The following is a 16,193-nucleotide window of genomic DNA, read 5'->3' as shown; positions in this document are numbered from 1 at the left end:
ATATAAACAAACAGCAGATGTTTTTAATGTTTTTAGCTGTTAGAACCTTAGGCTCCTTTCACACTTGTGTGACTTTGGATCAGACTTGTGAGACCCCAAGTCGCAGGACATGGGAAATGTCATGTATCTCTATGAGAGCCTTTCCAATTGACACTACTAAAGTTGCTGTGACATCTGAAAATATTTCTGCACTACTTTGATCTGATTTTGACACAACTGCAATATCAAAGAGTGTGAAAGTCCTATCAAAGTCCCTTCAACATCGTACCAAAGGCGAACTCCGAAGTTGCACTGAAAATCGGTAAACCTAAAACCTGATATTGTAATCTTTGTTTTGTTTTTTGAGGCTCTTTCGGAATGAATTATATCACAGCATAAGTACACTGAAAGACAATGAATATTGTAATTCTCATGTACATCTAGTTGTGACTTGTAGTAAAATGTATGCACTCTATAATAAATCACTGTTAATTCAAAGATACACAAGGACATATTTTATATTTTTGGAATTTTGAATTTGTATAATTACATTTGACCATCATGGATTCTAGATATACAATAATTATGTACATACCTTGTTTAATTATTTAGCATGACTTTGACTTTTTTCACTTTTTACAAATTTTCAGTATCTCCTCCACCTCCTCCTCTGCCAGGAGATCCACTCATTCCTTTGTTACCAATCCCTGCTAAGTTCTTCCATCCTGCCATCTCTACTGCTGACAAAGATCAAGGGGATCTGGCACTCCAAAAAAGTCTCCCTAAGCCTTATTCTCCTGAGCCTTGGGCTACTCTTCATTCCCCAGATGTCAAATGCTCACTACATCGACAGGTAAGGTTACTTTCCTGCAAATTTTACTTTTTACTGGGAAAAAAGGAAAATAAAAAAATCACATATGAAGGAAGCGTAAACATGGTTTATCAAAATGATGATATGCTTATGAATATTTGTCTGTGCTTGAACTTCCTTAAAGTCCAATTATAAACAAAAAGATAAGTAAAACACAATATTCACTTTCTGGTGTCACCACAGTTATAAGCAAAACACAATCCAAAGTTCAATATCCCACACTAGTAAGGAGGAGCTTGGTTATTCAGCATAAAAGTCTTGGGTATACTGTATCGTAGAGATGGGTGAACGGTTCAGCCCCAGCATGAGTTTGGGCTGAACATTGGCTGTTCGCCTGTTCATCGAACACCCGAATTAACGGGGGTGTTTGACCGATTGTTCAGCCCGCAGAACAATCAGGGCACATAGCACTGTCAGAGCCATGATTGGATGCTGTCATGATGACTCTGTCCAATCTTGGCCCATTGCTCCTAGTCCCACCCCACACCATAAAATTATTCTTTCAATAGTGACCATTTTCAGTGTGATATTGGCGTGTAGAGAGATAGAACAGGGCTCTGTTCAGTGCCACTAGAGATATAGTATGCTATATTGTGTGCGATTCTATTGTCAGTGTAGAGTATCAGTTTAGTGTGAATCTAGTGATAGTTCAGTGTGAGTGTAGTGCGACCATTAATTTTTACATTTGTTTCACATTTTTTTGTCAGGGCAGCTTTACTGCAGTATAGTTTAGTGTGTTACTGCATGTTTACCGCAGTATATTTCTGTACATTACTGCACATTTACGCAGTATATTTCAGTGCGTTACGTGCCGTTTAGTGCAGTATATTTCCGTGCGTTTCTGCATGTTTAACGCAGTATATTTCTGTAAGGTACTGCACGTTTAACGCAGTATATTTCTGTACGGTACTGCACGTTTAACGCAGTATATTTCAGTGCGTCAGTGCAGTTTTACTGCAGTTTATAGTAGTGTGTCAGTAGAGTTTGTCTGTGTAGTGAGTACTCAGGTTAAAGTGCACCAAACACCACTTTCCATTGATTAAAGTGCACGTTCACATTTCCACATCTGTATTACATTTTCTTACAAAAGCACCCCCTCCCCTATCATGTCTGGAAAGCTTACAAGGAGAGGCAGAGGCAGATGTTCCCATGGCACTGTGAGGGGGCCAGCAGCATATGTGTTTACAGGCAAAGGTGGATGTGGTCAGTCCTTAGGCAGGGCATCTTTTCCTCTGTTTAGTGATGTTGTCCATGCTATCCAGCCACAGCATGCAGAGGAGGTGGTGGACTGGCTTACTAAACCATCCTCAATCACCCAAGCACAGACTAGTGTGCAGTCCACTGCAGCTGCCAGAGTGGCTTAATATGCCTCCTTGTCCACAGTTATTCCTGCCATAGCCCCAGCATCAGGCATGGAGGAGTCAGCTATTTGAACACAGTATCAGTCACTTGCTCCTTGATGATGCACAGCCATTACTTGATTCAGATGTTTGTCCTGAGTTTGAGGAAGGTAGGAACATGAACCTACAGAGAGGGGAGAACACTGGTACACAAATTTGCAGTCATGTTCCCCCAGCCACAGCGTATTGCCAAGTTGTCTCCAGTGATATTGAGGATGGTGGAGATGATGAGGTCACTGAGGGGACTTGGGTGTCGGATAGAGCAGAATAGGAAAGTGAAGGTGAGGCACAACCCCAAGGAGGCAGCCTTCATGGAAGAGTACAGAGAAGCCACCCTATTCCTTTAGATTGTGGAGCTGTTATCTCCCACCCACTTCCTACAGCTCAGCTGTCTGGGCCTTTTTTTGCTCATGTGCAGCCCATCACACTGTTGCAATTTTCAAACCTTGTCTTAAGCGCATCAAGCGTGGCAAAAACCCTAGCCATTTGGGTACCACATGCTTGAAAAGACATTTAACCTCCCACCACTCAACCCATTGTCAAGAGCTCCTGAAAGCGACACAAAAGGGATGCAATTCTGTTCCTCAGTACTCACCTCAGTCTACCCCCCTATACCCCATGACCTCTCTGCAGCCTCCATTGACAGGGTGTCCCAGGTCCTTGAAGCACATCTACCAGTAGCAGACCACAAGCTGTATACCATAGCCGGCAAATTTCTCTGCCCCATTTGCTGCAGCAGAAAAAATAGTCACTGCCACCCACATGCCCAGTATCTAAATGCAAGCTTGTCAATGCTACTGGCTTTACAACTCTTGCCTTTCCATTTGGTGGAATCTGCCCCCTTCTTTGAATTTGCAGAATGTGCTGTACCACAATGGCAAGTTCCCAGTCGCTGTTGCTTTTCATGTAAGGCCATTCCAGCTCTGTACCATCACGTGAAAGGCAATGTAGTGGCATCCCTGGGCAAAGAAGTCAGCCGCAATGTCCACATTACTGCTGACACATGGTCCAGCAAGCATGGTCAAGGACAATATATTTAGTTCACAGCATGCTGGGCAACTCTGCTTGTAACTAGGAAGGATGCAAGACAGGGCTCAGTGCTGCAGCTTGTTGTGCGGCCATGTCTCCATACAGCTAGTGGTGATGATGCAAGATTTGTCAGCTCCACCCCCTCCTCCTCCACCTCCATGCCCACCTCTGCAGAATTGTTCTATGAACCAAAAGTACCCTCTAAGCTTTCAAGGGGCTATTCAATGAGTCAGGCTAAAATGTGCCATACAGTGCTTCAGTTGGTGTGTCTAGGAGACAGGAACCACACAGGAGCAGAGATTCTTGCAGTTCTGCCGGGACAGGCCCACTGGTGGTTCATGCCACGCCAGCTGGAGCCAGGAATAGTGGTGTGGAAAACTGGCACAAAGCTTCTGTCCGCCCTTAGACAGGGAAAGTCTAATTGGTGGGGCAGCATTTCTTAAATAGGTACCCAGGATTGGAAGAGAGTCTTCAGAGTCAGAGTCCGGAGAGTCTGTAGCCATTTCAGTCGGTCCTACACAGTAAGTGCTCGGTTGGCTGAAATTCAGTGGGAATGCCACCTGCCCATAAACCGCTTGATTTGTGACATGCCCACTAGGTGGTTCTCGACTTTGGCAATGCTACAGTGGCTGCACATGCAGCAGAGGGCTGTCAACGAGTACCTGTGTGAGTATGGCAAAACCACACGCTCAGGCTGGCTTGGCTTTTTTTCCCCATGCCAATGAATGCTGATAAAGGAGGCATGCACTGTACTGTCACCATTTGAGGAGGCGACAAGGATGGTGAGCTGTGACAAGGCATGCATCAGTGACACAATCCCTGTTGTGTTCCTGCTGGAGCAGCTGGAGCAGACTCTGACTGTCATTATGGACAGGGCACTCGAGGCAGTGCAATGGGAAGGAAGGAAGAGGAGGCCTTCCTTTTCTCTCAAGGACCACTTTATGCAGACACCATTTTTGCCACACCACAGAACACACAAGAGGAGAGGGAGGAGGAGAAAGAAGATTATGGCCATTTTGGAGGTATTAAAGTAGAGGAAGACGTGCGACGCTGTACCTAAATGAATTTGACGTCCTTTTTTTCCCACAAACAGAGCTTTCTTTTGGTGGTATTTGATCACCTGTGCGATTTTTTGATCATGCGCTATAAACAAAAAAAGAGCGTCAATTTTGCAAAAATAACAATATTTTTCACATTTTTCATATGAAATTCCCCCCAAAAAAATGTAAAAATCTAAATTTTTTAACATTTTCGGCCAATTTGTTTTTTTGCTACATATGTTTGGTAAAAAAAATCGCAAAAAGCGTGGTTTGCGCAAAAGTTTTCACGTTTACTAACAAAGGGAAAGATTTTTGTCATTTTTGGTGTTTTTTTTTAACGCGTAATGGCGGCGATCTGCGATTTTTTTTGCGGTACTGCGACATTGTGGCGGACAGATCGGACCCTTGACTGACATTTTTGACACTTTTGGGGTTACCAGTGACATTACTGCAGTAATCAGTGCTATACATATGCACTGTTACTGCAAAAATGACACTGGCAGGGAAGGGGTTAACTGTATTGGAGAGCGAGGGGTTAAGTGTGTCCTAGGGGCGTGTTTCTAACTGTAAAGGGACATGGCTATTGGTGTAAAAACAGAGATCAACGGTCCTACATAGTAGAACCGTCTGATCTTCATTTTTACACCAGGGAGAATGACAGGCGGCTTGTTTACATAAGCCGTCCGCCTTTCTCCCGTCACCGGAGCGATCGTGAGTGACCGGCGGACGATCGGGTCCGCTGGTCACACGCACTGACTTGTCAGTGAACGGCGTGCCCGCCCGCAATTGGCTCACAAGTCAGTGACAGGCGAGTGACGTACCCCTACGTCACTCTGCCTGGCCGGGGCTGACCGCCGCAGTATATAGTCGCGCGGCGGTCGGCAACCGGTTAAGAGATGTTTTCCATCCCCAGTACCTTTGGGAGTAGTACGTGGCTGAAAGGAGACAGTTCCAGATACGGTAATCCTCAATGACCCTGAGGCAGGTTACAGTGTGGTGAAAAATGTAGTTTTGAGGCTACTGTTGGTCAAGAGAGGAACACTTTTTTTACTCCTTGGCGCCCAGGGCTGTCATCTTAATCATCCCATCTGCAGCGTCTGCATCGTATAGTGGACGATTATCTAGGGGCAAAAACAGAGATGGAGAGCTTTTCAGTTGATGATCCACTGGGTTACTTGGTCATGAGGATAGACCAATGGCCAGAACTTGCCCAGTATGCAGTTGAACTTCTGGACTGCCCTGCATCCAGCATGCTTTCTGAACGGGCATTCAGTGCTGCCGGAGGTTTTGTTACTGATAATAGAGTGCATCTGTCCACAGACTCCATGGCCCGGCTGACATTTATCAAAATGAATTAGTCCTGGATTACCAGCAGCTATGAAGCCCCTTATGCAGATGTCGCTGACTAGGTTTTTTTGGGATGTTGAATCTTTGTAAGACTTCTAGGCTGCCTAGTGTTGTGGATGTTGATTTCATCTGAAAGAAATTTTTTGGTGTTGTAGGTTTCATGGGCACAATTAACACCCAAAGAACAATTTTTCTGCACCTGTTTGACAGGTGCATATCATTAAAATTTTTGACGGCAAGGCCGATTCTTGCTTTCATCAAGAGTACCTCTATAGGGTTACAGCGTGAAGGCACCACGGACACCCAAAGACCAATTTTTCTGCACCTGTTTGACAGGTGCATATCATTTAAATTTTTAACAGCAAGGCATTTCTTGCTTTCATCAAGAGTACCTCTAAAGCAGGGGTCCCCAGACTATGGCCCTCCAGATGTTCAGAAACTACAATTCCCATCATGCCTAGTCATGTCTGTGAATGTCAGAGTTTTACAATGCCTCATGGGAAGCTATATGGTAACACAAGCATGACGCACATTGCAAAAACAAATGACAAAACATGCGTTTTCTTGTGGCCTGATGTGGATTTAGAAACAGACAGATGTAAACGAATGATAATGCAAGCACACTGCATGTTTTCTAAACACACAGCATATATTTTCTTGCAGGTTGCTCTGCATTTGGAAATGTGCAGATGCGAACGAATGACAATGCAGGCACTATAAGTTTTTGAAAAGCATAGCATAGTGTGCATTTTCTTGTACATTGCCATGCATTCAGAAATGCACAGATGCAAAAGAAAAGTAATGCAAACGTGCCATGCATTTTCTTGTGGATTTTCGTGCGTTTGGAAACGTGCAGATGTGAATGAATGGTAACACAAACGCGACGTGTGTTGCCATTTGTTTTTGAAACGCATGACAAAGCACATATTTTCTTTGCTGGTTGCTGCACGTTTTTGTTATGCATGGCAAAGTGTGTGTTTTTTATTGCAGGTTGCTGTGCGCTCAGAAACACGCAGATGCAAACAGATGGTAATGCAAGCGAGCTACATATTGTCACACATTTGCAAAGCACTCAAATGGTAACATAAAGCCCCGTACACATGTACCGATCGTCGGCCGAACGATCGGCCGTCTTTTGTCCAGGGCGGTCCTGTCCGCTGAAAAGTGCAAAAGACTGCACACGAATTTTGTCGGCCAACAACAGCCGACTGCAGAAGTGATGTCATGTGATGGTTAACTTTCCGTGTCTTTTTTCTTCTCTGAGCATGCCCAGTCTTGCAAATGTGCTGATTGTCGGCCGAAATCTGTACTGACTGACGCACAATCGGCCGTTCTGTTGTCGGCGTACAAAAATTTTAATGCCTGCAGGACAGATTCTGTTCGGCCGAAAATGCGCTGTCGGCTGTCGGAAGCATCATACTAACAAGCCGACAATCGGCCGATCGTTCGGCGGCCGACAATCGGTAGGTGTGTACGGGGCTTAAGTATGATGCACGTTGTAGTGGGTTTTTAAAATGTGTGGCAAAGTGCGTGTTTGTGTGCGGGTAGCCGTGCATGCGTTTCTATGTGTTTTTGAAACGCACAACAAAGTGCTGTTTGCATTTGGAAATGCGTTAATGAGAAAGCAGCCTTAATGGTGACGCAAGTGTGACATACATTGCTGTTCATTTTTAAAACACATGGCAAAGCATGCATTTTTTTTATTGCAGGTTGCTGTGCTTTTGGAAATGGCCAGATGCGAATGAATGGTAACGCAAATGTGATACACAGTGTCACGCATTTTTGAAACACGCTGCAAAGCGTGCATTTTCTTGCAGGTGGTCATGCGTTCAGAAACATGCGGGTGAGAACGCAACCTAAATAGAAAGTGCAAGGCGCATTGCCAGGCATTTTAGAAAGGCACATCAAAGCGTGTGCTTTTTGTTTGAGTTGCCATGCATTTAGAAACACGCAAATGCAAACCCAGCCTATGTGGCACTGTGAGAGCGACTTGTGTTTAGTAGGTTTTTTCTGTTTGGATTGCGTGAGCAAGTATGCATGAGTGCCCTCTTAGCAAACAGTGGTAAGGAAAGAGAAGGATCTAGAACATTACACAGAGGAGGGAGTATAACATGTTTGTTAATTTAAAAAAAAAAAAAATAAAAAAATTGCATTTATGTAGCAATGCCCCTTGAGGAATGCTAGATTTCACACTTACAGGTCCCCCTTAGTTACCATTAGCAACCTTGATATGCCCAGTCTGTCACTTTTCCCATTTGGCTCGTCCAATAATCAGTCCAGGGGTATGTAGTTGTTTTTGGGTTTTATTATAAATTAGAGTTGGGAGAAGGGAATAGTGGGATACTCCGAATTAACTATGCACAATATTAGAGGACTTCTATGTCTCAGTACAGCTAGGCTGTTGATCCACCTTGCCACTGAGGTGAATTTAGCTTTAAGTCTCTTTCCTAAAATGACTTGATGAACTAAGGTTATCTTCAGGACACGCTCCTCAGTATCCTCTTTCTTGACTGCCGACACCAGTCCACTGACTATCCATGTGCCAATGCTACAGTGAAGGAGGCAGACATCACCTCCCTCTGGGACTCTGCTCTCCATCCAAAGATCCCGCAGCACATGTGCTTCTGGTTTTTATACAGTATCCCAGAATGCATCGAGGTGACCTGCCCCTGCCAATCACCAGGACTGTACCAAAGCCTATGCATCCATTTGTCAGGTTTCCTCCCACTGTCCATCATGCCTCCTTATTGGACCAGTGTGAAACACTCTCTAGACATAATGAATTGAATACTGAGCACAATGAGCAGACCTCACTAACAGATCCTGCTCTCTGGTAGGCAGAGAGCAATATAGGTTTGCCAGCAGCTCCTCTGATAGGCAGACAAAGCCAAAAACTATACTCTCTCACTAGCACCTACCTAGGAGGGTGCTACATTTAGAATCACTTTAATTTTCTGAATGAAGTTCCACTTCCTGCTTCTTCCCTATTCACTGCACAAAGGCATGGAGTGTGGGCAGAGATAACACAATTCAATTCCTCCCCCAATCACCACCCACATCAAGGCCCAGAAAAACCCACAGTAACCCTTGGGGCCGTCCACATCCACTCCCACAGTTGCTCCAAGTGACTCCCATAGCACGCCCTGAAACTGCAGAGGCTCATTTAGTATCAGGAACATGTAGTATCAGCACTGGCAAAGAAAGGAAACAGGAAGTCAGAGAACTTTGAAATTTAGGTAGGAGGAGTGACATCACAGACACTAAAAACAGCTGTATTTAGCTAAAGGAGGTCAGTTACACCCACTGATATTGGGGTTTTGATTCATTTACATTCACAGTGCATTTGTTGTTTTGGGGAGAAAAATCTGGAGTTATTCTTTAACCCAGTAAAAAGGGGAAGAATAACCATGCGGATGACAATTTTAGAAAGAAGTCCAGATGCATTAAAACAGCATTTTCTAGATGGCTTTAAAACTGCTTTGCAGTTTATTAATGCTTTACATTCTTTTTTTCCCAGCCAACAGAAAGCAATTCATCAATGGAAAGTGGAAGTGCGACTTCTGAGGACAGCTTACAAACTACACTTGAAGACAGCTTAAATCTAAGTGACTCTCCCCAGTGTACCTTGGACCTCCCTGATCTGCGTGTAGCTCCTACATCCCACCATACTACCCTTCCTATATCTTCTCTTTCAATTATACAGAGGAGGAACAACCACCCTAGCTTTGCACTTCAGAAAGTTCAACGGCACCAACGGAGCCACAGCAGTGGTGGTAGCACTAGTCCTGGATGTACCCTTCATGATTCCATGGACCCTTCTGATGAAGAAGGTGCTGGTGGCAGTCTAAGAGGAACAAGTGAGCCTTCAGAGACACTTAGTAGCTTATCATTAACCTCTCTATTTTCACCTCCTCACTCTTTAGCACCACCTGGTGGTTCCATGAAAAAATGCAGCAGCGTAAACAGTCTTTCTGTTGCCACCTCTAGGGTAAGAGGAGCAAAGCAATTTTACGCAGTTGATCCACAGGGCTTCCTTTCAATGCCATCATGGGTGATGGATTTTTACCAAACTTCTGTTCCCTCAGAAAACCAAGAGAACCATAGTAGTACAGGAAAACTGCCAACTGTGGAAAGAGTGATACCTACTGGTAGTGTCTCAGGAAATGTGGTCTTTGGCAATAATAATCGGCTGAACAGATGAGATTTTGTTCTTTTTTATTGGGTGGGAGCCAGGTCATTTTGCTAGGATATGAATTCCTAACTCTTAAACAGAAGAAATGGCCTTAAGGCTCTCAAGCAGACCAGCAGAAAACACTATATTACCTCACTGTGTGAGCCAGCCAAGCAATGCAACTGGAGAGAAAAGAGGTAATGTTGGCTGAGCTCTCAGGCTCTATAGTGGAAGAACCGCTGTACTGTATCCAGCCTTTGGGGTCATTACCCATAGTAAATAATATATGTATTATTTTATTTATATATATTTTATTTTTACTGTTGCTTGGGACTTCTTGAAAGTTTGTATTATAAAAGGTATCTTTATGTGGCAATACAGCATATTTGTTGGAGGAGAAACAATGATCTTGGTATTTGAAAATCCTTATTTTATCTGTGAAATGTACACATACAACAAACAGATTTTTATACTTGGCATATGAGCGGATATCACATACAGCTCTTTGACAACTAAAAAATCCAGTCATACTTTAAATTATCCGAAAAAATCTCAACAAACACTTATATTTCTATGCCGCCTCAAATAGAACACGAACTTATCAAAAGCTTAACATAATACCCAAACTGAAAAGTTTAACTGTTGCAAGATTAATGGAGGTAGTATAGTTTCCTTAAAGCAGAACTTCACCCAAAAGGGGAAGTTCCACTCTTTCTCCCCCCTCTACTGGAACTTCTTTTGGCTTTGACAACTTGGCATGCCTAGGCTATCTGAGCGGAAGTTCTCCTCCTTTCTCCCTGCCTAAAGCCTTCTGGGACATGTCACAGGTCCCAGAGGGCTGCAGAACCATTCACAAAGCACAGCAAGGCTTGGGCACACACAGTGAGCAGCCAGCTGTAAAGTTTTAAGGAGTAACAGCTGGCTGCCCAAGGTTAACATCCCATCACCAGGGACTGGTGAAGAGCCAACCTGTTTGGGGATGGCAATGGATCAGGTGAGTGTCTGTTTATTATAACCTTGCAGATACAGTTTTTGTAGTTGTTTTTATTTTTTTTCAGAACTGCCTGAAAAACTTCTTTAACCATGTTTCACTGTCAGGGTTAGAGGATCACCTTCCTACCTCAGATAGGGTGAAGTGTGGTTAAAACAAACCCTGTTGTGAAAAACTAATAAGGCAGCTGCTTTGACTAATAACTGCCAACACATTTTTACTATGCTCTGTTCCTTATAACATATGGGTCATCCACATAGGTATCAGAAGATATCCACTTTTTTATTGAAAAGTCAAGGTTTGACATAGCAGGAGGCCTATATCAACATGAATACATAGCAGCAATACAGCCATTTCTGTTTTCCCCTACCTGATCTGAACACTTGGCATGAGTGCTAAAATTTCAAATTAGTCAGTTAGCCATTATTGTGCTGGTGAAATTTGTTAGATTGGGCACCCAAGAAAAAGTTATTTAAAATTGATCAACTAATAGTAGCTGGTAATACTGTTGTTTGTTTAAGTTTAAACCATAAATATTAGATCTGTGAAAATAAAAACAAAATGTCTTTATTAAAGTACTTTATCACTTGCCCTGACTTACTTTTGTTGATCGGAAATTGCTCAGCTCAGGATGGGGCACAATTATCAAGTGCCCTTGAAATTGAGTTAATTCTTATAAGAACAAGATGTGATGTAATCTGTTGATCCCAACACTAGATTATAAATTCCTAGTTGATGTTCTAACCACAGGATGTGCCCTTTTTTTGGCAATGATGTGTCATACATACTATTAAGCAGGGGGGGATCTTCAGGTTTGCTGCTACTATAGATTTATGGCAAACCCTGTGTGTTTGAAAATCTAGGTACTGGTCAATTTATGCATGATTTTGCCAAACTGAATTCTTTGTAAACATAATGTACTACCTGGCCTTTGAACTTAGGTCAACTGACTTCTAATGGACAATAGGTTGACTTTTGAACAAGCCAGCATGCTCACTGTTAAAGCCTGGTGTTACAGCAGCCATATTAACAATGTGCTTTATCTTTAATAGGAAGAGAATAGGGAGTGTTGCTAACAAACTATACAAGAGGGGATTTAAATACTGAATGTCATGTAGGTAGCAAAAGACTGTTTATCTTAGAGAATTGGGGGGGGGGGGAGCTTTTACCTTTTTTATTCATTTGTAACATATTAATACTGTGATGTTTTGCACCCTCATCACAGTCTATCCTTGTCCACGTGCACTGCAGTGATTACAAACTGCATTCTTTTTTCACAGAACACATTTCCTAATTGTTGCTGGCTGCAATTGTTTTCACAATCCTTTTTAAATGGTGACAAGAACAGCAACTGGAATATACCTGGTCAATGCACATCAGCACAGAAGCTTATAGGTTTATTTTGGAGAGCATGTGACAGAGTGATTTACAGGCTAGGAATTATAGAAGAACATCTAAACTAACATGAGGTGCCAAAGCAAGGCTTGTTATATCTATTGCCAGCTGTTACCTTCATGAAAGCTAGAGGAAAAAAATAAAAATATACTTTGCAAGCCAAATCATAATTTTAAAGCTTGTATGAGATTTTCCTGGTGGATTTTACCTATATAAACAAACTTTGCTTCCGATTTGCAGTGCTGGGGTACATTTTCTTATGCATGTACCTAGATGTCAGATTTTAAAGACCAATATCTGGCCACAACAACCAATTAATAGCTAGATCTTTACGTGTTAACAACTTAGCTACTAGATTCTATTATTTACCTTTTTCTTTATTAGAACTTCTAGCTTGGGGTAATTAGAGTGCATCAGGCAGTTGTTGCTGGCACTGAAAATTTGTTCAAGAGCTGCCTTTTTTGCAGCACCTTACTGCATTCTTTGGAAAAAAAAATGTAAAAACCCCATGTGCACTGCAACTGCCTGCCTTATACCCAAATAAAACAAAACCAAAGAAAATGCCCAGCTCAACTGACCAACCAAATTATCCTGTCTAACAGTATACATTAAAAACAGTTTCATTTGTACACATTTGCAAATACAGTACATGCATAAGCTGCAGAGCCACCTCATATTATTTGCAGTTCTAACTCTAAAGCCCTGTACACACGCACAGATTGTTGGCCATAAATTGTCGGCCAACGTCCGATCGGCCGATTGTAGGCCTGTTAGTATGATGCTTCCGACAACCAACTGCGACTTTTCGGCCGAAAAAAATCTGGTGTGCATGCTATAAAATTTTTGTTGGCCAACAACAGAACGACCGATTGTTCCTCAGTCAGTACAGATTTCGGCAGACAAAAATCAGATGAGCAGGACTGGGCATGCTCAGAGAAGAAAAAACACACGGAAAGTCAACCAGAACATGACATCACTTCTGAAGTTGGTTTTTGTTGGCCAACAAAAGTCCAGTGCAAGTCTAGAGCACATTTCAACCAACAAACAACACTGGACAAAAGACGGACGATCGGTCGGCCAACAATCTGTGCGTGTGTACAGGGCTTAAATTATGAGAGCCTCCATAGTGGAATCACATTCATTATAATGGATACACAGAGGGCAGGTGAGCCTGGAGCGAGCCCACCCCTCCTTAACCGCTTGCTGACCAGCCTCCGTACTTATATTGTGGCAGGTCGGCTCTGTCATGTGAAATGATGTACCTGTACGTTGTTTCGTGTGGCCACCAGTTGGGGTGCGTGTATGCGCCGATTGGCCACAGGGGGACCCAATCAGCAGGTGCGGCAGCTGTGATGTCTGCCAGGCACCTGCAATCACTTCCCCTGGAGACAGAACGGCGGTCTCCTGTTGTAAACACGGCAGACTGCTGTCCTGTCAGTAATGAACACAGGGATCCTGTGTTCCTCCTATTTAGAAACACAGGTCTCTGTGTTCATTAAACAAGCCCATCCCCCCACACAGTTAGAAAGCACACCCTAGGGACACATATTACCCTTTGATCGCCCCTGGTGTTAACCCCTTCCCTGCCAGTGTCATTAGTACAGTAACAGTGCATAGTTTTAGCACCAATTGCTGTAGTAATGTCACCGGTCCCCCCAAAAGTGTCAAAAATGTCAGTTAGGTGTCCGATCTGTCCGTTGCAATGTCGCAGTCCTGCTAAAAAAAAAAAACAATCGCTGATCGCTGCCATTACTAGTAAAAAATAAATAAATAAATGAATAAAAATTACATAAATCTTTCCCTAGTTTATAGACGCAATAACTTTTGCGCAAACCAATCAATATACACTTATTGGGATTTTTTTTACCAAAAATATGTAACAGAATACATATTGGCCTAAAATTATGAAAAAATTAGATTTTTAATTTTTTTTTTTAGTAAAAAATATTGTTTTTTTTTCAGAATTGTTGCTCTTTTTTTTTGTTTATAGCGCAAAAAAAAAAAAAAGAAAATCGCAGAAGTGATCCAATACCACCAAAAGAAAGCTCTATTTGTGCAAAAAAAGGACATTTTGGAATTTTATTTGGGTACAGAGTCGCACGACCACGTGATTGTCAGTTAAAATAATGCAGTGCCGTATCGCAAAAAATGGCCTGGTCATTAAGGGGGTAAAACCTTCCGGTCCGGAAGTGGTTAAAGGCACAGGGGTGCACTGGACACCCAGCATATAGCGCAATGGCAGCAAATGTGTCCAGTGCGTCCTCTCACCAGTATTTGTTTGTACTTATACCCTTATAACCCATTTTTTTTTCTAAAAGTAGAAGATCTATATGCTTTAGGTTTGGTAAAAGTTGGCCAGCACCAGAACATTACATAAATGTGACAAGTAGAAAGATTAAAATGTGAAAACAAGGCAAGTGATTTGCCATGCTAAATATATGTATCATCTCAGGGATATTTAAGAAAAGAAATGACCAGCATTAGGGCAGTAAGGCTTGGTTAGGTCATCATATGTGAACACAAGTCCATTTGATTATTTTTTTTTTTTTTAATGGTCTTAAAAAATGTATTTATTTTTTGTTTAATGCTAGTATTATTTACTGTACATGGGGTCCACCAAATGGTGGTGGTTTTTCAGCAAAGTCCATCACTTCTTGTAGAGTGGGTTGTTGAATACCAGGCAGCTTCTTCAGATTTTGAGTCTAAGAGCCTGTTCACACTACCACGGCCAGAGAGTCGCCCCATGAAGGAGCGACTTTTTAGCAGAGACTTGCAAGAGACTTGCAAGAGACCTGTAAGAGACTTGTAAGAGACTTAAATGATAGGCAACTTTGTCTGTGGGGAATGCCTGGCTAATCTTTTTTCTTCTTCCTGGAAAGTCTGATTACAGTCGCTTGAAAATAGATAAGGATCCGACTTAGAGGCGACTCCCATTGAAGTCTATGTGCACAAGTCGGATAGAGGTCACCTTGAAGTAGTACAGGACCCTTTTCTGAAGTCGGAGTCACTTCAGTAGTACATATTAAGATGGCTCTCATTCATTTACATTGAATTTGTAATGACAAGAGACTTGGAGCGACTTAAGGGCACAAAAGTTGTGTCCCAAGTCGGAGTAGTGTGAACCGGCTCTTAAACAAATCGGCCACTGATACATTTTTTTTGAGACAACAAGTCTATCCTAGTCCAAATGTGGAGACACAAAGCAGTATGATTTGGGCTAAATGTTAAGACAGAAAGAATAGAAAGTTCTCTTTAGAAAAAAAATAGAACTCCAGTTCATTTCAGATTTGAGGGGATCAAGTAATTTTTTTAAAAAAAGGAAGGAGAACTTGGAGGAGAGGTGTCAGAAGGCACAACTGTTGGCAGGAACAGTGAAATTAACAGGGAAAATTGTTTAGTTTTCTCTTAGATAAATGTATAAAAAATAAATGTACTTATTTTATCAGTAACATCTGCAGTGGGTGTTTGGTAGTTCTCTGTATTCCAGGTCTGATTCATTTTCTTAAATGTCAGCTTCTCACTTACAAACCTCCCAGCTGTACTGAGGGTCCAAATTGGCATTTGTCTTGTACCTGAGACATTGCATATGCTCTGAAATGCTTGAGAAAGACTGCTGGTTCTCAGGAGTCAGGGGATGAGATCACAGAGGAAGAGAGGGTGCAAGTGGCTGTGCTGTCAGCGTTTAGCAAGATATGTTGTAGCACCACTAGCTCCAACAATGTATCCCATTCAGCATCCTTCCCAGATGACAGAAAATATACCCAATGTGCTGTAAATAATATATAGCATCCCTGCCCATGCTTACTGGATTTTGTGTACATTGCCACGGGTATACTGCCACTGGTAACGCGTTCAGGTGACTGTGACACACTACTAAATTTTATTAGTGGCAGTTATTGAAAAAATGTATTAAAATTCATTGAAAAGTCACATAGAATCAGAAAATGCATAATATAAAAATATGCAAAGT

At 42.4% G+C, this 16,193-nt stretch overlaps 1 protein-coding gene across 1 annotated transcript in view; it reads left to right on the top strand.

Annotated features, from left to right (window-relative positions):
- The window catches only part of CACNA1I (calcium voltage-gated channel subunit alpha1 I), a 2,042,880-nt gene extending 2,032,818 nt beyond the window's left edge, over positions 1-10,062 (top strand). The window contains exons 34-35 of the mRNA XM_082266478.1: positions 630-832; positions 9,184-10,062. Coding sequence (XP_082122604.1) covers positions 630-832; positions 9,184-9,867 — 887 coding nt within the window. The 3' untranslated portion in view covers positions 9,868-10,062. The remainder of the gene's footprint in view (positions 1-629; positions 833-9,183) is intronic.
- The last annotated feature ends 6,131 nt before the right edge of the window (positions 10,063-16,193 follow it).

Source organism: Pelophylax lessonae (genome assembly GCF_965119305.1).
Source record: "Pelophylax lessonae genome assembly, chromosome: 8".
In the NCBI taxonomy this organism is placed as follows: Eukaryota; Metazoa; Chordata; class Amphibia; order Anura; family Ranidae; genus Pelophylax; species Pelophylax lessonae.
The sequence above is the reverse complement of the archived record's forward strand: the minus strand, read 5'-3'. Positions and strand labels throughout refer to the sequence as shown.